The following is a 25,744-nucleotide window of genomic DNA, read 5'->3' as shown; positions in this document are numbered from 1 at the left end:
GTTGCCCATCAGGTGATGTCCATGTGTAGAGTCGCCTTTTAGATTGTTGGAAGAGTGTGTTCGCTATGACCAGTTTGTTGTCTTGACAAAACTCTATTAGCCTTTACCTGGCTTCATTTTGTTCTCCAAGGCCAAACTTGTCAGTTGTTTTGGTTACCTTTTGACTTCCTTCTTTGTCATTCCAGTCCCCTATGATGAGGAGGACATCTTTTTCAGGTGTTCTAGAAGGTGTTGTAGATTTTCATAGAGCTGATCCACTTCAGCCTCTTCTGCATCAGTGGTTGGGGCATAGACTTGGATTACTGTGATATTGAATGGTTGACCTTGGATACTGACCGAGATCATTCTGTCATTTTTGAGATTGTATCCCATTACTGCCTTCCTCACTCTCTTGTTAACTATAAAGGCCACACCATGTCTTCTACGGGACTCTTCCCTACAATAATAGATGTAGTGATCTGCTGAGTTAAATTCACCTATTCTCAGGATATCCACAGTCAAATGGGATGGCAGAAAGAACAATTGGCTCAATAAAACAACTGATTAGGAAGGCGGAAGATCCATAATTGGCATTACTCAAATATAGGAATACACCCATCACTGGAATGAAGCATTTACCAGCTCAAATATTGATGGAGCACTCACTGGAGAAGATCCTGATGCTGGGAAAGACAGAAGGCAAAAGAAGAAGGGGATGGTAAAAGACGCGTGTTAGTGATGTAACAATCACAAATTTGAGCAGACTTTGGAGGATGGTGGAAGACGGGAGGGCCTGGTGTGACTTTGTCCATGGGGTCACAAAGAGTCGGACTCGACTGTGCGACTGAACAACAAAGAATGCTAAGAAGTAAACTCCCTGTATCAAAAGACTTGCTGCATCCTAAAATACCTACTGGAGTGAGAGAGGATCTCCAGAAGGTTCAGACAAAGCAGAAACATTTCCAGGATCAAGCAGCATGATATCCCTTAAACCCTTACAAGTGGGAGATTCAGTGTGGGTGGAGTCCAAGGAGCGATGGTTTCCTGCCAAGGTAATACAAAAATGTAATCAAGCTCGTACTTATCAAGTTATGACTCCAGATGGATCTATTTATAGAAGAAATAGATGTAAGCTTAAATACCAATGTAGGTACTATGGAGAAATCAGGTATGATGGTGAAGAACAGGAGGTTAAGATAGAAGAAGATTTGGATCCTCAGATGAAAAAGGGGGAACAGCAGAGTGATTCTAGTGAAGAGGAAAACATACATCATGATGAGGATACGCGTGATATACGGGATGAGACAATTGTCTCACAAACTGAAGATAGACACCCCAAGTATGTAACATCGCAGGGTAGAGCTATCTTTTTGCCAGAAAGATATGTACCTGAATAGCATATTCAAATTTTTATCATTGGTTGAATTTTCTTTCTTATTAATGGCTGTATATTTTTCTGTGTAAAGAAGATTTGTCTATTGTCTGAGAGTGTAAAGTTTCTTTAAGCGTTGCTTCTGCTGTAATTAACACACCTGCAGTCTTTTAACCAGGCTCGTAGCCACGGGGGGCATGGCCCCCCATCCAACCCCCCCTTGGACCCTTATGGCCCCTCCTTTCCTCCGCCCCTGCTTTCTCCACCGCCACTTTTCTCTCAGAAGCTCTGGTGGCCCCCCTCCGCGCGGCACCTCCCCTCCCTCCCTTCCACTCACCCACAGGGAGAAACTGTAAAGAGCAGGCTCCAGGGGCTCTTGCAAGGTGCCCCCCACTGATCACGTGATCGAATGGAAAAGCAGTTCCGAAGCTGGTGGTTCCTGCGCCGGCTTTCCTGTGCAATCGGCAAGTTCAGCACTGGCCGCCCCACGCTGAACTTGCTGATCGCACTGGAAAGCCAGCATAGATACCGCCGGCTTAGGAGCTGCTTTTCCAGCCGATCATGTGATTGGCAGGGGCACCTTGCCAGAGCCCCCGGACCTGCTCTTTACAGTTTCTCCCTGTGGGTGAGGGGGAGGGAGGGGGAGGTGCTGCATGGAAGGGGGCTGCCAGAGCCATGGAGAGAAAAGTGGCGGCAGAGAGAGTGGAGGCTGCCAGGGTGGGGCCCTACATCCAAAAAAAGGTTTCTGTGAGCCCCCACAACCAGAATTTTCTGGCTACTGGCCTGCTGTTAACCTTAGTATTTCATGAGTATGCTTTGTGCGTGTGTCGTTTATCTGTCTGTTTTCTTGGCTGTTGGATTCTATAATAAACTATGTGTTTTGCCTAACTTCGGTTCCCGTCTAATTACCCTGCTGGACTCTCGCAGATACTACAGGCACTGTGCTATTATAAATCAGGGTATTCTTGGAAATCAGCAGAGATATTGTACAGTATAGGATTTGAGGTTGTAAATATAATACCAAAAAAAGGAGGAGGGTAATGTTTACCCTGATTTTGCGGGGGGGGGGGGGGGATTTTCCCTTTAACAGTCAACTTAAAAAATTTAGAAAGATTGCTTTAAAATTTGACATTTGTACTTGGATTCCTGAATTTTCATATTTTAAACAAAAATTTAAAGACACTTGAATTAGCTATATTAAGTAGTATGATTGTTTTCTTTGGCATAAATTGAATGTGTCCTGCTTCCCTTTTACAGATTGATGCTCTACCTAAAGATGATGGGACATTATTAGAAAGGCGAAGGGAACTCCAGAGAGAAGTTGAAATTATTAAGAGGAATTTTGCTCAGGAGGTGAATAATTAGCTTATTTATATGCCACGTTTTCCCAGATAGTTTTCATTCTAGAATGTAGCAATATATTTGCTCTTCCTCCCCATATATCCCTGTAGACATTTAGGAATGGAATTAATTTTTTTTTTTTTTTAAATCTAATCCTAGCTGATTTAGTGCTCTGATTGCTGCAATACAGGAGGTCACAGCAATCTGGGTCAAGGTCATCTTTCCATTGCCCCCACAGACTTCCAACAGATCTTTATTAGCAGTCTCTCTGTATGGTCACATTCACCTGTATCCTGTTACAAGGGATCTAGACCATCAGCCACCTCCAGACATACTTAATCATGGCTTTTAAGTTGCAGCCTAGCAATCCACCCCCGGAACATTGTTCCTTCTTCTTGGCCCAACAGCACTCCTTTTTCAGCCAGCAATGCCAAGACTATGATCCACCCTCATCCCGCATTAAGCATGTCAGACCAGACTCATGCTGCTGGTCTCCACCAACCCCTGATTCCCTCTGCATCATGGCACTCCACAGGGGCTCCTCCTTTCAGGAGGGTTACAATCTCCTTCCTCCTGGAAGGAAAAATCTGTGGTGAGATGACCAACCTCAGCCTGATGCCGCACCTTGAGGGAGTAGGGCTGCAACGCCAAGTACCACTGAGTCAGCCACAGACTAGTATCTCGTCCACTGTGGCCACACCAAAGGGCATGGTCTGTCACCAGGGTAAACCGTACCCCCAACAAATAATGTTTCAATGTCTCAGCAGCCCATTTCACGCTCAGTGTCTTTCAATGATAGCAGAGCTCTCTTCACATTCTGACTAGCTTGCTGTTCAGCTATAGGACAAGGTGCTCCTTTTCCTTCTTCCCTTGAGACAATACAGCTCCAATGCTGGTGCCCAAGGCTTCTGTCTGCAGAGTGAACGGGTGACTGGGGTCAAGCATCTTGAAGACTGGTTTCTTACTTTGTGCCCTCTGCACTGTTTCAAAGGCTTCGATGTCCTTTGAATCCCACTGCAATTCCTGGGCCATTCGTCTCCAAACCAAGTCCATAAAGGGTGTGGCTATCATTGCAGATTTGGGGATGAAACACCAAGAAGCCTGCTAGCCCCTGGAAGCCAGGGCTGCCAAGAGGGTCCGCAGGGTCTCCAGACAAATATTCCATCTGGGCCCCCCATATAACCTTGAGCCAAATTAAATAGCCCAGTAACTTTTCTTGCTGTTACCAGGAATCTGTAGTAATAAAAGAATTAGCCTGTCTGTCCACCTGTTCATTTATGGCAGGAATAACTCATCAGAGAATAAATATAGGAGAGTCAGAATCGACCACCTGTTTCAGGATGATTGTGGGAGTTCTAGGGCCAGAATTGTAAGGCATGGAAATATCCTGGCCCAGGTGAGACAAATGCTGTTTGCATTGGAAGCTACGGGTCTCTGTCTGTGGCAGATGTAATTGTTGCATCTGTCCTGTAAGAGGTCTCCAAAAATAACTAACCATTTTCGCACACAGCTCACCTCGCAGTCACAATCCTGTTCCCTCCACAGCATCTGGTCAGATTTCCCACCATCTGCGCCGAAGTTACAGGAAGTGCCGCAGCTTTTGCATGGCAAACGTGAACCGCTAAAACCCAGTTTACGTTTGCTACGCAAAAGCCGCGGCGCTTCCCGTAACTCCGGCGCAGATGGTGGAAAATCCGACAGATGCTGCGGAGGGAACAGGATTGTGACTGCGAGGTGAGCTGTGTGCGAAAACGGCCCCTGTCCCTGTGATCAGCTCCTGTACTCTCTGGACCCCCCATTCCTCTGCTGCTGCCAGCCCTTCCGCAGTAGGCATTTCATGGTCCTAGGAAGGCTGACATGCTCAATATGAAGCAGTTCCCACATGTCTGGCCTCCTGACCTCATAATCAACCTCACCAATCCACTTTACCAGCTCAAAGCGTCCCTGCCACTGGGCCAGCAACCTTGAAGGGCTGGATGGGAGGAGCACTAGCACTCAGTCCCTCAGTTTCAGTTCTTGCACTCAGACCTGTTGATCATAGGCCCACTTCTGGTGAGCCTGCCTCTTGCAAATGGCCTTGGCCCAGCATGCCTGGAGGCAAAGGATGTAGGTGCAACCTCCAGGTCTGAATCCCTGTGGCCTCCCAGTGCTTTTTAAACCAGGTCGGACAAGCCTGGTGAATGCCACCCAAAAAGCAGTTCAACGAAGGTGAACCCTGTAGATGCTTGTGGCGTCTCACACACTGCAAACATCTGAGCATCCCAACCATCAGGGCCACTGATGGAATTCAACTTGAATAAATCTGTGCAGAATCTGCTTCAGGGCCTGATTGATGTACTTGGCCAGCCCATTAGTCTGGAGATGGTTTATGGCAGTATGTAGAGGGCAAACCCTGAGCAATCGCCACAGTTCACTGAAGACCTTCCCAATCATATTAGGCCCTTGGTCCAGGACCACCACTTTGGGCAACCCCATCCAGGCAAATATAGCCAACAATTCCCACACCAGCACCTCTGATGTGGTACTGTGCAGTTCCAATGTCTCCAGGCATTTCATTATCTGGTCCATGACTACTAAAATGTGACTGTGGCCCCCAGCTGATGATTCCAACACTCCCACCAGGTCTAGTCCAATCTTCTTGAAAGGTACTGAGATTACCTGCATAGGTTTCAAACCCCCCACCCCACCCTTGTACCATGTTGCCACAGTTGGCAGTACTGCTTGACCTGCGCTCTGGCTGATAAAATCCCTTCATCACCACCTTAGGGGTCTTTTTGAAGGCCAAGTGCCCTGCTAGGGAAAAGTCATGGGCCATCTGCAGTAGCTGTTGCCTGTAGGGTTTGGGGATCAACAACTGCTCTACTGGGCCTTGCCCTCCCCCTCCTGGGTTAATGATAAAGGAGGTCTCCTTTCCTCTTGAGCCACAGACCCTGCTGTCCCTCTGTCAGCTTTCCCCTAGCCTGTGCCCACACCTTTGCCAATGCGGAATCTTCCCATTGCACTGTCCACACCATCTACCATGGCTCCTGCTGCTCCTATCAAGTCAGCCAGTATCATAATGCCCCTGTATAAATCGATGGTGCGGTCTCATTTGGAATACTGTGTGCAATTCTGGTCACCACACCTCAAAAAGGATATTATAGCATTGGAGAAAGTCCAGGAAAGGGCAACTAGAATGATTAAAGGTTTGGAACACTTTCCCTATGAAGAAAGGTTAAAACACTTGGGGCTCTTTAGCTTAGAGAAACATCGACTGCGGGGTGACATGATAGAAGTTTACAAGATAATGCATGGGATGGAGAAAGAAGTCCTTTTCTCCCTTTCTCACAATACAATTACTCGTGGGTATTCAATGAAATTGCTGAGCAGTTGGGTTAAAACGGATAAAAGGAAGTACTTCTTCACCTGAAGGGTGATTAACGTGTGGAATTCACTGCCACAGGAGGTGGTGGTGGCTACAAGCATAGCCAGCTTCAAGAGGGGATTGGATAAAAATGTAGAGCTGAGGTCCATCAGTGGCTATTAGCCACAGTATATTATTGGAACTGTCTGGGGCAGTGATGCTCTGTATTCTTGGGGGCAAAGTGGAAGGGCTTCTAGACCCACTTGTGAACCTTCTGATGGCACTTGGGTTTTTTTTTTTGTTTTTTGTTTTTTGGCCACTGTGTTGGACTGAATGGGCCATTGGCCTGATCCAGCATGGCTTCTCTTGTGTCCTTATCTATGTTCCCTGCACCAACACTTTCAACCTGCCCCAGGATAGCAGGGCAATTGAGACCAGGGATGCTACTACCCTATATTTGCCTATATACCTTGTGCCCTTCCACCCATACCATGCATGTATAGTACAGTTTTACATTCCCATGCATACAATGGAGGGTCCCCCTTGGTCCTTCTCTGATCAGGGTCTTCCTACTCCCAGTGCTGTCCATGCCTCCAACTCAGAACAGTCCATGTGAGGACATTCACATTGCATAGTAAGGTTGCCAAGTCTAACTCAGAAAATACCTGGGGACTTTGGAGGTGGGGCCAGGAGACTTCCCCATTCCCTAAAATAAATACATAGAAATACAGCAGTGCAGTTCCCCTGAATACAGTCTTCATTTCCTCATTTCCCAAGCAGCTGGCTGCACTTCCACTCCCCCCTTCTCTCTCACACACACACACACAAAACTGCCAAAATAAACACAGTTTGGAAGCACACACTTTGTGGTCTCACTGGGGCAATTTACTCACCATGGAAGTTGTTGAATGCTGTACACTCAACCAAGTTCTTCAAACTAACACAGGGAAATCAGAAGTTCTCTCTGTTTTTCTGTGCAAAGACTTTTGAAAGGGCTGCAAAACAAATGGAGGGAGATAGCTGCTTCTCTAATCTCTTCCCTTTCTCCCAACAACCATATTGTTTTGCAGGCTCGCACCACTCCCATTCAGCCTAGCTCCAGAGTTTTAAAGGCACACACACCATTCAAGAGGCAAGCCTTCTAAGCCTTCTGAGATGGAAAGGCACATGGAGGCTGTGGGGGCGGGGCTCTTCCCACCGGCCAGCTGACTGGGGGCGGGAAGGAGCCTGCTAAACTGGGAGATCCCCCGCTGGGACCTGGGGATTGGCAAGCCTACCAGATATGCACTCACGTATAACACTCAGGCATAACATACAGGCCCTCTTGGCTGACTGGGGTCTTCCGTTTCCCCTTGCCTCCACCCCATTCCAGCACAAGTTCCTCTTTCCCCTTCCTGCTTGTTCTCAGATGCAGATCAGAGGGTAAACTTTCAATAAAGTAACTCAGACTATTCTATTCTCTCCCACAAAGTGAAGTTCTCCTCTGGCTCCAATCAGTCCCTGCTTATAATGCTTATTATGTTTGGGTTTTTGCATTTCTATCCTGCCCTTCCTGAAAACTGGCTTATTGATTATGTCTTTTTGGTGATATCTGAGCTCGTTTATTGGAAGGCATTGTGAGATGGATGAATTCCTGCCACAATAGCATAAAGTTTTCATATCAAAAGGATTGTGATTCTGTAACATTTTTTGATACTATAGTGTATTGGGGCCCCTCAGGAGTCTTTGGCCAGAATTTTTTTTAAAAGGTGGATAAGAACAGTTATTTACATTATTCTTCCTTTCATCCACCTCACCTTAGAAATAATTTACATTTATTTCGCTAGCACTGTCGTATTGTGCAATCTGATACATTATTGAATTTTTGCAGAGTATTGATGAGCACTAGAAATTCTGATATATTATAAGTTAAGAGACTATAAAGGTTTTCTTTTGCTGCATTGTCAATTTATTATACACAGTTGCTTTGTTTGTTTCAGTTCTTATACGGTGTGTTCATTTTTTTGTTCTCAGACCTAGGCAGTCCCAGACTAGTCTTGCCATTTGGTCCCCTCTCACTCAGACCTGCCATTCTTCTGCCCGTGCCATGCCTCCTTTCTTTTGACACCCCACTGGCTGCTGCATAAGCTTCCATCAAGGTGATAGCCTCTTCGAGGGTCTTTGGCTCATTGGACAAAATCCACTGCTGGGCAGCTGCGGCAGATAAGACTGTGTACTGTCCCAACATGCGTTCAACCACCTGCTCAGTGGATTTCACCATGGGCTTGAGCTACTGCAGGGGGTTTACCCCTACTCTCTGTGCCAGGACATGTGGGTGGGTCCCATCAGCCACAGGCAGGTTCTTCCAGTGCCACTGGTAAGTATCTGTCATTACGTTTCATGTGTTGAGGATAATGACCTTTTGATAACCAGTGGCCTTCTCCCCCGACAGTTCACTAGTTCCTGAGCTGCTCCAGTCAGACAGGGATTCCTGTGTTCTGTAGGGCATTTAGTACTTTTTGGTCCCTGAGTACTTTAGTAATATTAGCAGGATTTCATTTTAGACAAAGTTACTGAGACTGAAGGATTAGGGAAAGGCAAGGGACTGCATACAAGTGTGGCATTCTGTCAACATTGAATGTGATATGTGAAAGAGAAAAAGGCAAAGTGGTCTCTGGTGTTTTCTATTTAGAAAACATCCACTGATGTTGAGGGACGGATGCTGGAGCAGTGCATTGCTGAAGAAGACCAACTTTTTAAAGCTCAAGAGCATTACAGAGAGGAAGCAAACAACTTGATACGCATGACTCAGCTCAAAGCTGATGAGAGGGAACAAAAATCAAAGGACTTTTTAAAAGCACAGGTAAGAAGAATCTAAATGAAATTGCATGTTAACTTACCTGGACTTGCCAGGTGTCTGCAGAATTCTGTCCTAAACTGTAGTTTCTGGCCTACATATTTTTATTGTTGGACAAATGCCTCAAACCTAGTTTCACCTCCAAACCACTGGCAAGTCTGTACTGATTGTTGTTCTTCCTCTCCTGCACCCACATCCCATGGAGAAATCTCTAGAAATGGGACTGCAGTGTGAAGCTGGGTAAGTCACTTTGTCTTTTGGTGCTTGTTTCAATGAGTATCAGCTCAGGGATTTTAAACCCTGTGACTGCCAAGAGCTCTAGGAGTTCAAAATATTCTCATATTATGGACCCTAATGAGCAGGCGTTTTGGAAGGAAAGATCAAAAACTGCTGTTAATGCTCACTAAATGTCATGTGCAAATAAAATGCTTGGTTTTTGTTTCAGTCTCCAGTCATAAAAATACAGAGTTCAAATAATACAATACAGAGCTTTGACATTTTGGTATCAAATTTTGTCCAGCATAACCCACCTGGCATTGAGTGCATCCACACAGCAGTGATTCTCCATATTGTTTCCATCACACTGTGAATGCAAAGGCATTTACAGCAGCACTGGGGCATCCACATATTCAGCTGAGCAGTGCATTCCTTCCTCTCTGCAGCTGTCTTGCAGCATGCCATTCCTTTCCAGGTAATCTGGACAAAACTCCCTGCCTTTTTTCCCTTATGGGTCTACAGTGAAAAATGGTAGCGACATACTTTAAAAAAAATGAAAACTAGGAATCCAGATTAACTAGATGATTATAGAAATAGATCATTATAATGATCTACGTAGCTCTCAAAAAGCTCTTTGTTGGTGTAGCAGGGGAAATGGCTATGAAGGACTGGCAGAAGGGAAGTTATGTCTATGTGAGTGGGAAAATGCACACCTTCCCATACAGATAGCATGGAACTGATCGTAGTAGAGTAGGTATGAGAAAGACAGGAGCAAAGCAGGGGGGAAATCTGGAAAGTGGAAGATTAGAAGATGTTCTGTGAATACTCAAAAAAAGTGCTGGCAGTTTGAAAGCACTGTCACAGTAAAATGCTTGTGTGGAAGCAGCCCTTGTAGCATCTGACCAAACTCTTGAGATTGCTTGAAATTTTGACAAAATGGTACCCAGGTAAAGAAATGGGCCTTGAAGTGGCTGAACAATATGATGATGATGATGATGATGATGATGATGATGATGATGATGATGATGATGATGATGATGATTGATGATGATGATACTAGTTTTATATCCCACCCTCCACTCTGAATCTCAGAGCAGCTCACAATCTCCTTTCCCTTCCTCCCCCACAACAGACACCCTGAGAGGTGGGTGGGGCTGGACAGGGCTCTCACAGCGGCTGCCCTTTCAAGGACAACCTCTGCCAGAGCTATGGCTGACCCAAGGCCATTCCAGCAACTGCAGGTGGAAGAGTGGGGAATCAAACCCAGTTCTCCCAGATAAGAGTCTGCGCACTTAACCACTACACCAAACTGGTTGAAACCAGCTGCCTGCCAGGAACAGGAGACTAACTGACCACTTGTATATGCGTTGCACTTGTACACATATATGCACCTGTGTGCTCATATCCTGTATTTTCAGACAGCTGTTTTATTACCTCTTTGTCCATATTGCACTAATTATTCAAAAACCAGACACAAAACATGATTTCTTTTATTGTAATCCTAGTTTGTGGCTCTGTTAAAAAAACAACCTGGCATGTTTATCCAAATGTCTTCCAGTTCTTAGGGAGCCTTATGGTTCTCAAAATTATAGCCACTGCTATTTCTATTGCAGCTTCGACTGAATAACATTATTACAGAAATAAAAACAAAAGATTTTGAAATAAGGGAACATAAGAAGAAGCAAAAGGAAATCCAAAGACAGTAAGAAAATGTTGACAACTCTTTTGATGAAGTGGTTTCATCGGCTGGCACATGAGACTGATTATCTTTCTTTTCCCATAACACTGTAGAATGAAAGAATTTGCCAAAATGTATGACATTGTACGTCATGAGAGGAACAAACTGGTTAACCTTGTGCACACTGCCCACCACAAAACTGCTGAAATGAAAGAGCGGCTCAAAATGTTAGATAATGAGAGAGAAATCTTAAGGAACAATGCTGTAATTAAAGAGAGGTGAGGATCTAAGTAAATAATTCTTCTGAAAAATAATTTTCCATATTCCATAATTTTCCATATTTATGCCTCAAGTATTTTTGTAATTTTGCTTCGGGTATTACCTTTTCTTTCTTGAAAGGTTTGTTACTTTATTGCACTTTAAATAAATTCCCTTTCTCCCTAATCGAGTTCAAAACAGGACTATAATCACATATCTCTACATACTAGCTTGATAAGGAATCTGTTGTTCAGTTGGATATGTCAGCAAAGGATTAATTGAAGTATCCAAAATGATCAGACTTGGCTTTGTTCAAAACTAAGTTTCATTTATTGATTACAACAATGTTGCTCTCTGCACAGATTCATTGAAACTGATAACGAGTAACTGGAATCATTGGTATTTATGAACATACTTCAAAGACCAGGGCTTTAAACTACTTCTCATAATAAATCTACATTCGTCCCTGCACTTGTTACTTTCACACGCTGGTTATCTTTTCCCCCAGGCACAGTTACATCCTCCCTCCTGTTGGTGTCCTTGCTCTCGCCCGGGAGGCGCCAGAGCGGTCAGCCTGGTATTTTGCACTTCAAAGGCCGGGCTGCTCTTTGGAGTTTTGGCAACCTCCTTCCCACCCCTCCTGACTTTCCGTGCAGGGCACAACCATTAGTAGCTAACATTCTATTAAGCATTAGGGTTAGTAAGCATGGATTAAACATTATTAATAAGCACAGTTGACAGGATAAACACAAAAACGTACTTATGATTTAGGAAATGGCCTAGGTGCCCAATATTGCTTTGAATAAGATGTGCCTTCAGTGTGATATTGGGCTTAGAGAGCTGGCTTTAGATTAGGTAAACCCAAGTACTCAGCTGTAAAGCTCATCAGGCAATTTTGATCGAGTCCTTTGTCTCTTAGTGGAAGCAAAGTTGCCACCAGCAACTTCTTGGAAAAGGGGTAGGCTAAAGCCAGAATTAGCCATTGGCATGTGCATTGCCATCCAAGTTGCATATCTCACCTGACCTCACTTCAAGGAAGCTGCTGCTTGCACATTTGCTTCTTGAAGCCAAACCAGGTGTGATGCTGAAAATTCCCTGTAGGGATCTCCTACCCTTTTCTTTTTATTTAAAACTGGTTGGAAAGGGTTTAACTTTCTGATTAACTCGCTGTTTGCCTCATTGAAGCAACAGTACAGGGACTTATATGAGTGCCTGCATGTGTCCCCAGCAGGCAATATTTTAGCTCCTTGGGGATATTGTGGATTGGTAGAAAAGTGCAGCCGGAAGGGTTAACAGTCACCCAAACTGAAAACTCCTTGAAATGTAACTTCAATCTGAAGAGGTGGTTTTTTTTTTCATTTTATTCAGAAAATTGCACAAATACCAGCTGAAGCACGCAAATAACATTGCAGTCAAGGACAGCATCCAGAGTGATGTCTGCAAGGTTTTTGCAACATTGCAAGAGATGAAGGAAAAGCGAGAGCAACAGCTGATGGATGTTGAAAGGCTCACCAACACACTCACCCGTGTAGAGGATGAAATGGTGCAGCTGTGGAAGAAATATGAACGGGCCGTGCAGCGCCGAAATGAGAGGTACAGTACCTGGATTCTTAGAAAAATACTTAGGGTGCTCCCACAGTTTGCCCTTTGAATAGCATCCACCTCTTGCCAGAAAATAATTTCTTTTTATTGCTGCTCTCTACTCCATATAGTTTGTGTTCTTAGAGTGCTCTTGATTTATTTAATACATTTCTATTTAATTTTCAACCATAAGGTCCTCAAAATGTTGAATGATGTTGTAAAATACAATTTTAACTTTTTATTATCCTCTTCCAATTCTTGAAACCTCCCTCTGAGTTTGCTCATTCAGCACTTCTCTTTTATCGACAATCTCCCTGAATTAATATAATGGAAAACAGAAGCTTGCCATCTCGGATTTTTAATATATGTGGAAATGTTTTTATAGCTCTAATTTTAATATGTTTGTAAACTGCTAATGTTTTTAAACTGTTGTTAGCCGCTCTGAGCCTGTCGGGGGAGGGCGGGATATAAATCTGATAAAATAAATAAATAAGTAAATAAATAACCTGTCTCTCCCCGTCATTTTGTAGCTGATTAAAGAAAACCAGCAACAATAGCTCCTGTGCCCAGATGCACTGATTTTCTTCATAGTCTCTGTGCAATCCCACAGTTGGGTTGGGTGTCTGTGGGTGATCCCAACCTCAAAAAGTTCCAGACCTAGCCTCAGGTGTTTTGATGTGCTTTCTCCCCACTCTGGGGAGCAGGCATCAACTGTGCATACCTGGAATTGAGGATAAAGCTACTTCCCTCTCAGTTCTTGTTTGAACACCACATTGTTCACAACTCATCTCCTTCAAAGAGCTCCTCGACATTTCTCCCCTTCTTCAACTTCTATTTCTTCCATGACTTTCATCTTCCACAGATCTTTGACTGCAAAAAACCCCCCTTCCCCAATCTTTCTTCATATTAGTTGTCTTTCTCCTTGCTTTTGCTTCCCCCCTTCTCTCACCCTTTCCCCCCCACACTTGGGACTGTGGTGTATGGAAGTGCTGTTGCTATTCAAAATTACCATCCACCAATGACCATGATTTCTGCTTAGTTTATCTCAGTGAGGAACATTGGGTGGAAGCCTGCCCCTACTGCACCAAATTCACTAATCCGTTGAAGACAGAGGTACTCTGTCTAAGTCATGGCAGCCCAGGAAGGGAGATCCCCTTGCTGGTTTTTGACAGGGCACCACTGATCCCAGCACCAAAGATCAAGAGCCTGGGAGTGCTCCAAGAGTCCTCTATAACTATGGAGGCCCAGGTAGCAGCCACTGCCAAATCTGCCTTCTTTCACCTTCGGCAGATACAGCAGTTGGGCTTTTAACTTGAGCATAGCAATGGTGATTCATGTGTCAAGAGTCTTGCCATGAATTCCTATAAACTATTGTTCTGATGTTCTCTTGCTCTTTCGTGTGCATAGCACTATCTCTTTGCAACAGTTATCTAAGAAGACTCTGCTGGCCTGGCGGTTGCCTTAGAGACCAAATGGTGCAGCTGGGAGGGGAAGGGCTAATGAACTACCACGTATATCTCTTGCTTAAGCTTCCCGCTTTTCTCTTTGAAATATAACAGCTTTATTGAATGTATATAAGAGAAGCAAAGACTGGCCCCACCAGATCTGCCATGCTTACTACAGTTATCGAGGTTTAATAAACTGCTATTGCATCAATGGTTAAAGACTGACTTTAACTTGGAACCCATTCAACTGCTCACCATGTTGGGGGAAGACACGGGCAAGTCCAACGATGACCTAAAAATCCCAAATGGGAAAGAAGCCCCCCTAGAAGACCCTCCAGCGTAGGTCCTGCAACAGCTCGGGATGGGGGTGACAGTGTGGTGGCAAGACTGTGGGAGCAGAGGAGTGAGTGACTGGGGAGACAGAGGAGCTATTCTCCGTTGGACTCAGGTGGTGCTTCCCCTCACAGACTTTCTAAAAATCAAGGGGAAGGGGCCAGAGGCGCAGCGGCCCAGAGCTTGGTTGGATTGGCCTCCGGCATGCCAGAAGGCGATTGAGAAACTCAAAGCCTTACACCTCTGAACCGGTACTAATCCATCCAGACGAGAATAAAACATTTGTGGTGCAATGTGACGCAAGCAATGTAGCCCGAGTGGCCATGTTATTACAGGAGGGGGAGGACAGGACTCTACACCCCTGTGCATATTTGTCTCGCACGTTCTCGGGTTCAGAGTGCAATTGGTTGGTCCGGGACAAGGAGACGTCAACCATTGGACCTCCTGCATCTTTATTAGCCCAGTGGCTCAGGAAACCCTGGTTTCTGCATCTTCATCATCTTTAGAAGAACAGCTACCTGCCTCTTCCTCCAGCCGCATGCCTGTTATCACAGCAGCAGGCAGGGTCTGCCATCATGGTCCCAGTTTTGTCAAACTAACAGCAAGATGGATAGACCCTTAACTTCCCCCTTGGACATTTAGAAAGTGCTGCTGGGTGCCAGGAAACCCTCTACTCGATGGACCTATGATGCCACATGGAAATGTTTTGTGATCTATGCAACCTTGAAACTGATCAGTCCTAAAACTGCATCTCTCCTGGAGGCTCTTGTGTACCTTGTTTTCCTGCAGAATTCAGAAATTGGGGTTTCATTTTTAAAGGTCCAGCTGGCTGCCATATTAGCTAACTATGATCTTGTTGATGGTAGTACATTATTTTCACAGGGTTACCAAGTCCTTCCTGAAAGGAATGCTTCATCTCCAACCTCCTTGAAAGCTCTTAGTCCTGGAAGGGAGTCTGTCGCTAGCGCTAGCAAAGCTCATGGGCAAGCCCTTTGAGCCACTGGCAATGACAGATATTCATCTATTAACCTGAAGCAGAGTTTTCCTGCTGGCAATTATCTCTGCTGAGAGAGCAAGCGGCCTTTGTGCATTTAAGGTGGACCCCTTACAGTATTTTTTGTAAGGAAAAGGCGGTGTTATGCCCAGATCCTTCATTTTTACCCAAAGTCATCTTATTCTTTCATTTGTCCCAATCTACTGTTCTTTCCACCTTCTTCCCAGACCCTGCTGAACTCTATATTTGCTGGATATCCAGAGAGCTTTATAATAAATAATAAAACCTCAATCCTTAGGGACTACCTGCTCAAGCAGGATATGGACCTGGCTTGCGTGACCGAGACCTGGGTGCGGGATGGAGAGACGGTGGCTCTCTCCCAGATGGCGCCCCCGGGCTACTCGGTCTTTCACCAATCACGGACCACTGGCCGGGGGGGAGGGGTGGCGCTACTCATACGGGAGGGTTACTCCTTTAGGGCTCTCCTGGCCCCAACGATCGAGGGCTTGGAATGTGCCGGTCTAGCGTGGGAAGTGGGGGAGGGGTTGGCGATCTGGCTGGTGTACCGTCCGCCTAACGCACCAGCCAGCGCCCTACCAGCCCTGATGGAGGCGGTGGCGGGCTGGGCGTTGGAGTTCCCAAGGCTTATGGTCTTGGGTGACTTCAACGTCCATGCAGACGACGTGGCCTCCAATCAGGCGCTGGACCTAGTGTCTTCCATGGCGACACTGGGACTCTCCCAATTTGTTACCACTCCCACGCATCAGGCCGGACACATGTTAGACTTGATCTTTGCGTCGGGGATTCTGGTGGACGGTATCGCAGTAGAAGCGGTGCCATGGTCGGACCACCTAGCCCTTAAGGCCCGTGTGGGTGCGCCCCCTCGACCATGTACAGGCGGCGAGCCTATTTTGGCTCGCCCGCGGAGTCAGATGGACCCTGAGCGGTTCCAGAGGGCTCTGCGGGACCCCTGGCCCCCTAGCAATTCCCTTGATGACCTAGTAGATACCTGGCATGACAGGTTATCCAGGGCCATCAACGAAATTGCACCCCGGCGTCCTCTGCGCCCCCGAAGTAGGCTGGCTCCTTGGTACACCTCGGAGCTACGCCAACTGAAACAGGGACTCAGAGAGGCGGTGGCGGCATACTCGTGACGAAGTGACGAGAACATCCTACAGAACGTTTATGAAGTCTTATGAGATGGCAGTCAAAGCTGCAAAGAAGGAATACTTTGCGGCTAGGATTGCATCTGCAAATTCGCGCCCAGCACAATTATTTAAGATAATTGAGAATCTGACCACTCTGCCCCAAGGCAGACCAAACATGAAAGAATTGGAAATAGGCTGTGAGGCTTTTGCGAAATTTTTTGCAGATAAAATCTCGTCACTCCGCCAGGACTTTCCTGCCACATTGAATGCAGTAGATGCAGGCTCCGTGCCTGTCTTCTGGTGTTATCTTGGATCACTTCGACGCGCTTAGTCTTGGGGAAGTCGACGAAGTCCTCTCAACTGTACGCCCTACAACTTGCGACCTTGACCCATGCCCCTCCTGGCTAATCAAATCCTGCCAGAGGGAGCTTAGATATCCTATACGGGATATCATAAATAGATCCCTCTTGGAAGGGCAATTTCCAACATCTTTGAAAGAGGCCATGGTCCGCCCTCTCCTGAAAAAGAGTACAGCAGACCCGGCCAAATTGGCAAATTACCGGCCGGTCTCGAACCTACCATTTTTAGGTAAGGTTATAGAGAGGGCAGTGGCGTTACAGTTGCAGAGTTTTTTGGATGACACTTCCGCCTTAGACCCTCACCAGTCCGGCTTCCGTCCGGGTTATGGGACGGAGACAGTGCTGGTCGCCTTGGTGGATGACCTCCAGTGGCATCTTGATCGAGGCAGCGTGGCGGTGCTGATATTGCTGGATATGTCGGCCGCATTTGATACGGTCGATCATCAGTTACTGGCTCGCCGACACGGGGATTGGGGGATTGGCCTTACAGTGGCTTTCCTCCTTCCTCGAAGGTCGGGGACAAAGGGTGGCCATTGGGGGGGAACGGTCCCGGAGGCACCCACTAGTATGTGGGGTCCCACAAGGGGCAGTTCTCTCCCCGATGTTATTTAACATCTATATGCGCCCCCTTGCCCAGATTGCCCGGAGGTTTGGACTTGGGTGCCATCAATATGCTGATGACACCCAACTCTATCTGCTAATGGATGGCCGGCCTGGCTCCGTCCCAGAAAGCCTGGACCTAGCATTGCAAGCCGTGGCAGGCTGGCTCAGACTGAGTGGGCTGAAGTTGAATCCAACGAAGACAGAGGTCCTGTGCTTGGGTCGCGGTGCCCTGGGAGGGGAAATCCCCTTGCCAGTCCTTGACGGTGTGCAGCTCAAAGCGGCACACAAGGTCAAGAGCCTGGGGGTTCTTCTGGAGCCTTCATTATCAATGGAGGCACAGATAGCGGCCGCTGCCAAGTCCGCGTTCTTTCATCTTCGTCGGGCGAAGCAGTTGGCCCCCTTCCTAGAGCGCCGCGACCTAGCAACAGTGATCCATGCTACGGTCACCTCGAGACTGGACTACTGCAACGCCCTCTACATGGGGCTGCCCTTGTGCCGAATTCGGCGGCTGCAGCTGGTGCAGAACGCGGCGGCTAGGCTGTTGCTGGGGCTTCCAAGGTGGGAGCACATACAGCCGGGGCTGCGCGGACTGCACTGGTTGCCAGTGGCATACCGAGTTCGCTACAAGGTGCTGGTTATTAACTTTAAAGCCCTATATGGCCGAGGACCTACCTACCTAAGGGACCGTCTCTCCCCATATGAGCCCCAGAGGGCACTGAGGTCATCTGGGAAAAAACCAGCTGAATATCCCTGGGCCAAGGGAGGCCAGACTGAAAGCCACCCGGGATCGGGCCTTCTCTATTACTGCTCCATTACTGTGGAACCACTCCCTGAGGAGGTGAGGGCCCTACGATGTTTAGAGGGATTCCGTAGGGCCTGTAAGACCCACCTTTTCAAGATGGCCTTCAACTAGCGGAAAACTGTGACAAATCTAGATATGCTGCTAGAAATGCTTTTATTCTTGAAATGTTTTTACTTCTGAAATTTATTGAAACCTGTTTATAACGCCATACTGTTATGTTAATTTTAATACTCTGTAATTGTTTTAACCATGTTTTATAAGTATAATTGATGTAATGTATGTTTTATGTTGTGAGCCGCCCTGAGCCTGCTCCGGCGGGGAGGGCGGGATAGAAATAAAAAATGATTATTATTATTATTATTATATTATTATCATTCTACATTACCAGAACCAAGTCATTCCAGAAGGACCCAGACCTTTTAATGACTTACGGTGAACCCTGAATGAGTCAAAAAACCCACGCAAAGACTGGCTAGGTGGGTCACACTAGTTCTCTAATCACCCAAGCATGGGACTGCACAGAGACCACAAAGAAGGCAAAGAGGCTGCTTATTTGTGACTGATCATCTTCGAGTGGCCATCTGTGCAGTCGCAAATGCCCTCCCAGCCTCCCACACTGCTGGCATTTCTCAGTCACTTACCTAAAGTTTATGGGAGTTACCAGCAGCAGTTCAAATGAATGGAGTGGTAGGCAGCTTTCTCTTCAGCTCCGGTCATGTGCAGCGTCCATGCCTGCTTCCCAGAGGAAGGGAGAAAGCATGCCAAAATGCCCAAGGCTAGCTTCCGAATTTTCAAAGGTTGGGATCATGCACAGGCACCCAAACCAAGTGTGTGACTGTACAGATGACCTCTCGAAGATCATCAGTTACAGGTAAGCACCTGTTTTTTCTGAGCCAAGCTGTATTTACGCAGATTGAGACACTGAAACCACAAGGGAGCCATGTTCTGTTGTATCCTATGCGCAGTGATACATTTTAGTAATGTTTTATAAATATGTTTCTCATGGTTGTAACTGAGGCTGTAATAGCCAGGACAAGCCAGATATTTTTTAAAAATTGAATATCATCTTTACTTTTCTTACTAACATGGCTTAGAATCATTATTTCACATGTACAGGGTGTTCTTAGGACAATGTAATCCATGGTTTGTAGCCATGTTTCCAAGTAATTTTAAAGCCAAATGCAGAACCTTTTGCAAAGCTAGGTTTCATTCTTCAATAGTGACTTTAAATTGTCATCATCATAATAGTAACACTGATTAAACAAATTACTTCCTCCTCTAAGTGGCTGTTGTCTGACTCAGCCTGATTGTGCAAACAGGATAAAGCTAAAATGTGTTTCCTAATCAATATTAATGATCCCCCACAACTATCTCCCAGCATGATTGTGGCTGGCTCCCCCACCCCTCTCCTGTTCCTCCTTTAACATCATTTAAAGAAAGAGACTTCTAATTAGGAAGTCTAGTTCATCAAATGTAATCTTCTTGCAATGATAATAGACAGAAGATTAACTGTCATAACATGAACTATTTGGATGGGCCAGTTTAAAATTATTTGTTGCCACTTGCCTGACAGTCTTTTCTTTGGCTTTCTTTGCAGCGGAGTTATGCTCATTGAACGTGAGGAAGAAGTGTGCATTTTCTATGAGAAAATAAATATTCAGGAGATGATGAGTCGAGATGGTGACATTGAGATTAATGTGATGGATGAAAAGATCCGCTTTCTGAGGCTGAAACGGACTGAGAAGAAACGGCAGATTGAGTTATTCCTGAAAACACTGCCAATGAAAAAAGGCCTTGATGCTGATTTAGTGGTCCTCCAGATTCAGGTAATGGTCCTCCAAATTTAAAAATATTGAATCTGTTCAGAGATCACATCAGACCATGGGTTGCACAATCCATAGTTTAGAACCCAAGTTGTGGTTTGAGCTTCTAAGGCTACAGTCCTAAGAATACTTTCTTTGAGTAAGCCTCACTGAATAAAATTGGACTTACTTCTAAGCAAACCTTGTTAACCAAATATGCAAACAAAATACCCCCTGATTTTGAACTGCTTATCCTCCCCCCCCCCCCCCCGCCTTTCATTTACTCAGCACTTACAATTGTCTAGTAAAAGAATCTTTGGAGACTCCTGGTATAGGAATTTCATGGCTGCGTGAGGATTTGAACCTGGGTCACTCTCATCCTAGGAACTATACATATGGCTCAGCAATGTTATTACACCAAATCACAATTAGTATAAACCATTATTTGCAATCCATGGTTTGTAAATTCAGGCATCACACCTAGCCACAATTAAACTTTTCTTAACTGATTTGGTGTGATGTCTAAATGGAATCATTGTCTTTCCCCAGTGGAATTTTGGTTTTAAGGTAGTAAAAGCATTGGCGATTAATGTGTCCTTGCTGGTGAGTCAGTCATTAGGTTTCTTAATTGTAAAGAATAAATAAATGGAGAGTCTGTTGTTATACTCCATTGGTCTCCTCTCAAGCAACAACATCCTTTGCTTAGGGTTGTTCTGTTACTCTTTATAACGGAGAAACCTAATGACAGACTCATCATTAAGGATGCATCAATCTCCAATCCTGACATATTTATATCCTTGTGATGTTGTTTCCCCAACAGTTGAATCCTAACAGGTAATAGCCATGTAACTAAGCTTATTATTCTTTTTCATATTTTAAAAACACTACCCACCCTCTATATGCAAGATAGATAAGATTCTGTTTCATTCTGTTTGAGGAAGTGCCATGAGGAATTGTGCTTGACAAACAAAAGCTCACACTTTGAATTAAAGTTTGTTGGTCTTAAGGACTTCAGCTTTGTTCTATTTGCACACACAGGTAAGGAGGTTAAGGTCCCACCTGACTTTCCACTACTATGTAAGCATAGAATGCATGCAGCAAAATAAGCCATTGTTTATGTATTGCAAACACAGCAGATATATAGAAATGTTCATCATTGTGGCTTCTGTGTAGTCCCACATTGGGATGCGATGTCACACGCCAGCTACAAAGAGGAGTAAGCAAGCTTCTTTATAAAGAATTTTCCACATTCCCAGGAGGGCTAGGTTCCCCTCCCATTCACAGACTCTTCCTGCCCCCAAAGTCGTGTGGTGTGGGAGGGGCCAGCACTCACCCTGCAGTTCTCTTTTTGCTGCTAGTAAGAAAGGACTTTAGAGTGAGAGCATTCTTGATGTCTTCAGAGAGATTGAGTCTGAGGTAAAAATATGTCAGAAGTCTCCTAAACCACAAGAGATGGTGTTTTTCAAAAAACATGCTCAGTGTGGGGCAAAAATGGCACAATCAGAAGAGCAAGCCTCTTGCCACTTCCTGCCTTGGTAAAGCACACACTATTGCTTCATGCTAAGCCTGCCGCAATTTAGTACCCAAGACCAGAGAGGGTAGAGCAGCTTGCCTCAAGGCAGTGCTTTGGGAGAAGGCCCTTCAGGCCCTGTTAGAAGCTCCCTCAGAGAAGACTATGCCCACTTCCAGATCTCCCACAGGAGAAGGCGTACTTCAACAACGTTTTGTGAAGGGTTAGCCAGGGCTCTCTCAGAACCACCTAGAAGGTGAAAAAAATCAAAGCATTTACCTCAAACTTCACCAAGCTCATCACAGTCACCCATATGAATGCTGCTTGAAAAACTGCACTGCAATTCAACCTCCCCTAATGGAAGGTAAGCCACAGCTGAAACACTGGCCTTGTTTGAGCACCAGAAGTGAGCAGCACCAGCAGCTCACTACAGCATTGAAGCCCCATTCTAGGTCTCTTTCAACTAACTGCAATTGAGGGCAGCAATTCTCAATGCCATCAGTCCTCAATGCCTGAATGCCTGTTTGTATCACCTCAATGTCAAATGTGCTCAGCGATGAAAGCTCCTCTAAGTCAAAGCATCAGAACTAGTTGGAGTCATCCTCCAACAATGAGCTCTTGAACTCCTTGTCACTGAGATGCCATCATCACAAATCGAGTTAACCCCACTCTTATTCATCATATCTGATGCTGCTGATGGTGGATCCTGCGATTCTCTCTATCTGGGGCTGTGATACCCTCCCTCATGTTCATCCAGGGATGAGATTCAGCAACCAAAGCACTGAAGGAATCAACTATGACACTCTTCTCTCTAGATCAAAGGACACCACCAATCAGACCTCTGACCATGGTTCCAAGCTGGCATCGAGGTCTCCTGAGAACCAAGTCAGCTATTCCCAAGCACCATCTTTGACAGATACCAACAAACCCTATGCTGAGCAACTCATCAAGATGGCTAGGGCTCTGAATCTGGAGTACTTGTCTACTGAATCACAGACTAAAAACAATCTAACGAAGGTTCTTTTTGAGTCTGAAGCTGGCCCTGTGGCCTTACCATTTCTCCAAGGGATTCAAGAAGTGGTGATGTTAGCCTGGGACAGACATGCATCAGTCCCAGCCTTGTCCAGGAACTAGAGAACCTGTACCGGGTTAAAGAAACTGACTGTGCTTATCTGTTTTCAGCATCCAAAACCCAATTCTATGATGGCTAAAGCATTGCCAGCCAAGGGTTGTTCTGGTTTGAAATCTTCCCCCTAGGAAGATGGATGTGTTTGGCCATAAAATATACTCCTCAGGAGCTATGAATCTGAGGGTGATAAACAATTTGGCTATTATGGGTAGCTACTAAATGCTGCTCTGGGAGAAAGTAGCTCAATACCCAAGTGTTAGGGAAACAACAATTGAATGCTTCCCATCATTATGCTGATTGCCATGGGAGGGCACTGGTGTTAGCCTATTCCTTGTTGATTCTATTCCTTGTTGGAGGTTTCCACTCTATCCCTAGATACCAGAGTAAATTTGGAAGATCTCCCTTTTGAAGGAAATGAGTTATGGGCAGCTCAATCCTGACATAAGTGGTGGCCAGCCGTGGTGTAGCTGCCACGCCGCTAGTAGACTTCCTGAGGACTTCAGCACGCTAAAGCATGGGGAGGGGAGAGGCATAGCTTGCCTGAGGGAGACGGTCGCCATGGCAATGCCGCTGGTGTAGGCACACAAGGGAGGCAGAGGCAGCTGGAGGGAAGAGCCAGCCCACCCCCCATCGGCCAGTCCTAGCACATGCACCACGACTCATGACAGAGAGGCTGATATCCATCCCCAACCCGCCCTCAAACAGAGAATGGCGCCAATGATGGGCAGACCATCAAAGGCAAAGGAGAGACGTCCCACCAACACAGGGAGGGAACAGGAGTGAGGCTGGGCATGCGCGCACGAGAAGCCTGGCTTGGTAGCGAGGTGGGGGTGGGGGCATGACAGGCCCGGACGGGACCACGGAGAAGCCGTCAATCCCCTCACACCCTCCCACTATCAGAGACTCTACCAATGGCAGACAGACAATCCGAAAATACCAAGTGCAGGAGTTTGCTGTCATAGACAGCAACTGGAATGTGTGTCTGGAACTGAACAGCCCAGCAGCAGACACCCCCCCACACACACAGAGATACCCTCTGTGTTGCCCTGATGCCCCCTGCCATAGACCGTCCCCCCTCCATTTAAGTCTACCCACCCTCCCAGGCATTCCCTTGGAGAGGCCACTGACAGAGGGGGTTGCCCAGGGAACATGCAGCAGATGCCAAGCAGGAGAGACAACAGAGGGCACAGCTCAGACTTTATTTTTCTGGAACAAAGTGCAATAGTCTCCCTGGCGTGCGCTGGGCAGTCTCACCGTGGGCAGGGCTCCATTCAGAGCAGCGGGCAGAATCAGCTGAGGGAGTGGGGGCGATGGAGTGACACATGCGGAAGCCTCTGTATTGGAGTCCCACCTGCAAAACAGAGATAGAGATCCCGAGCACCTGCATGGGGGGCGGCTGGAAGAGCAGGCTGCGTTTCAGCTAGGCACTCTTTTAAAGGGACAGTCTCTGACCCACCTCCCTGCAGCTGCCACACAGACACACACCGTGCCCTCCCAGGGGTTGGGAATGCAGCAGAGGGCAGACCAGGGGAAGGGAGCAGGCAGCAGCACAGGGGAGCGGGATCAGCAAATGCCCCCTGCCGGAGCCCACTGCCTGGTTCAAGTGCTAGAGACACTCACACAACAAGCGGTCGAGAGCGAGGGGAGGGGGGGAGGCTGGGGGGGCAAGACAATGGAACTTACCCAGCCATGGGCGACAATCCTCGTATGCAGAGCCTGTGGAGATCTGGAAACAAGAGCAGTTAGCCCCAGGGGAGAGTGTCAAGTCGGCTGATTCAATAACGAGACCTTCTTGATAAAAAGTTTCTAGTTTATTGATATCATTGTTCTCGACTACTCGGAGAGATTGAAAGACTGAAGACCATACAGTAAAGTGTAATCATATAAGGTATACTTCAAAGGGATTCTTTAGGGAGGGGGTACTATGCAGGGCACATTCACACATTGATGTTACAAATTCGTTCTCAGGCCTGTTGGCCTTGGGCGAGAAACCTCCCCCGGTGCCCAGCCTGAGAAGGCACCATAATGTCAGAACTTAGGAACTTCAAACGGATCCCATACTTGGTTACAAAGTTAGGATTTTATTGAAGAGAACTAAGCACTGGAAAAGGCAAGATAACAGTGATGGCGAGAGCCAGCACCAGCACAATTTTATACACGTAAAGCAAACATCTCACAAAGCCACAATTCACACCGTTACAGGCACATCTGTCTTCTCACCATCACTATCAGTAGAGAGGATGCCTCCCTACTCCGAAGGCCATGCTGCTCGGCTTCAAAGGGTCCCAGTGTGAGAATGTGCAGAGACATAACATAACTCACTCTACAGCCCCAAATATTTTGGATACCAGTGGGGCAAGGTTAATTACTATCCAAGCACTGTGGGTCAAGCAAGGGTTACAACATGGAGTCAGTTTGGTTCAGTAACAAAGCAGCTTTAAGCCACAGTAAGAATACATTACAGCATTGGTCACATTATAGGGAACCAGCATTAAAGATACAAGTTCTGACATACTGCCCCCCCTAAGCGCCCCCTCCCGCGGGGCCAGCTTTGGGCTTGTGCGGGTACAGTAGGTGAAACTTTTTCAGCAGTTGCGGAGCGGCTACGTTCTGCGATTCGACCCACTCGTCACAGCTCGGGGGGAAGTGTTTCCACCTGATCAAATAATACAGTTTCCCCCTTTTGACTTTGGAGTCCAGGATCTCCTGGACCTCATGGTGACTCTGACCCCTCACTGTCGTCGGAGGGGGCGGTGGGGCCCTGGGATGGAAGGACGTAGCACCAGGGTCTTTCCGAAGTAAGCTGCAATGAAAAACAGGATGGATCTTACTTAGAGATTTGGGCAGCTCTAGTTCCACAGTCACTTTGTTTATTACCCTTTTTATTTTGAAAGGCCCAAGAAACTTCAGTGCGAGTTTGCGACAGGGCTGGGGAAGGGGAAGGTTTTTTGTGGACAGGAAAACTGTATCCCCCACCTTCAGGTCCCACTCTGGGGAGTGCTTTTTGTCAAACTG

At 46.4% G+C, this 25,744-nt stretch overlaps 1 protein-coding gene across 2 annotated transcripts in view; it reads left to right on the top strand.

The window, feature by feature from the left end:
- Positions 1 to 25,744, top strand: part of CCDC146 (coiled-coil domain containing 146) — a 188,215-nt gene that overhangs the window by 142,290 nt on the left and 20,181 nt on the right. For both annotated transcript variants that reach the window (XM_060244689.1, XM_060244690.1), the window contains 6 exons: positions 2,609 to 2,704; positions 8,707 to 8,877; positions 10,701 to 10,789; positions 10,879 to 11,043; positions 12,392 to 12,616; positions 19,886 to 20,114. In XM_060244689.1, the coding sequence (XP_060100672.1) occupies positions 2,609 to 2,704; positions 8,707 to 8,877; positions 10,701 to 10,789; positions 10,879 to 11,043; positions 12,392 to 12,616; positions 19,886 to 20,114 (975 nt within the window). The remainder of the gene's footprint in view (positions 1 to 2,608; positions 2,705 to 8,706; positions 8,878 to 10,700; positions 10,790 to 10,878; positions 11,044 to 12,391; positions 12,617 to 19,885; positions 20,115 to 25,744) is intronic.

The sequence above is a fragment of the Heteronotia binoei genome, chromosome 8, assembly GCF_032191835.1.
Source record: "Heteronotia binoei isolate CCM8104 ecotype False Entrance Well chromosome 8, APGP_CSIRO_Hbin_v1, whole genome shotgun sequence".
Classification (NCBI taxonomy): domain Eukaryota; kingdom Metazoa; phylum Chordata; class Lepidosauria; order Squamata; family Gekkonidae; genus Heteronotia; species Heteronotia binoei.
The sequence above is the reverse complement of the archived record's forward strand: the minus strand, read 5'-3'. Positions and strand labels throughout refer to the sequence as shown.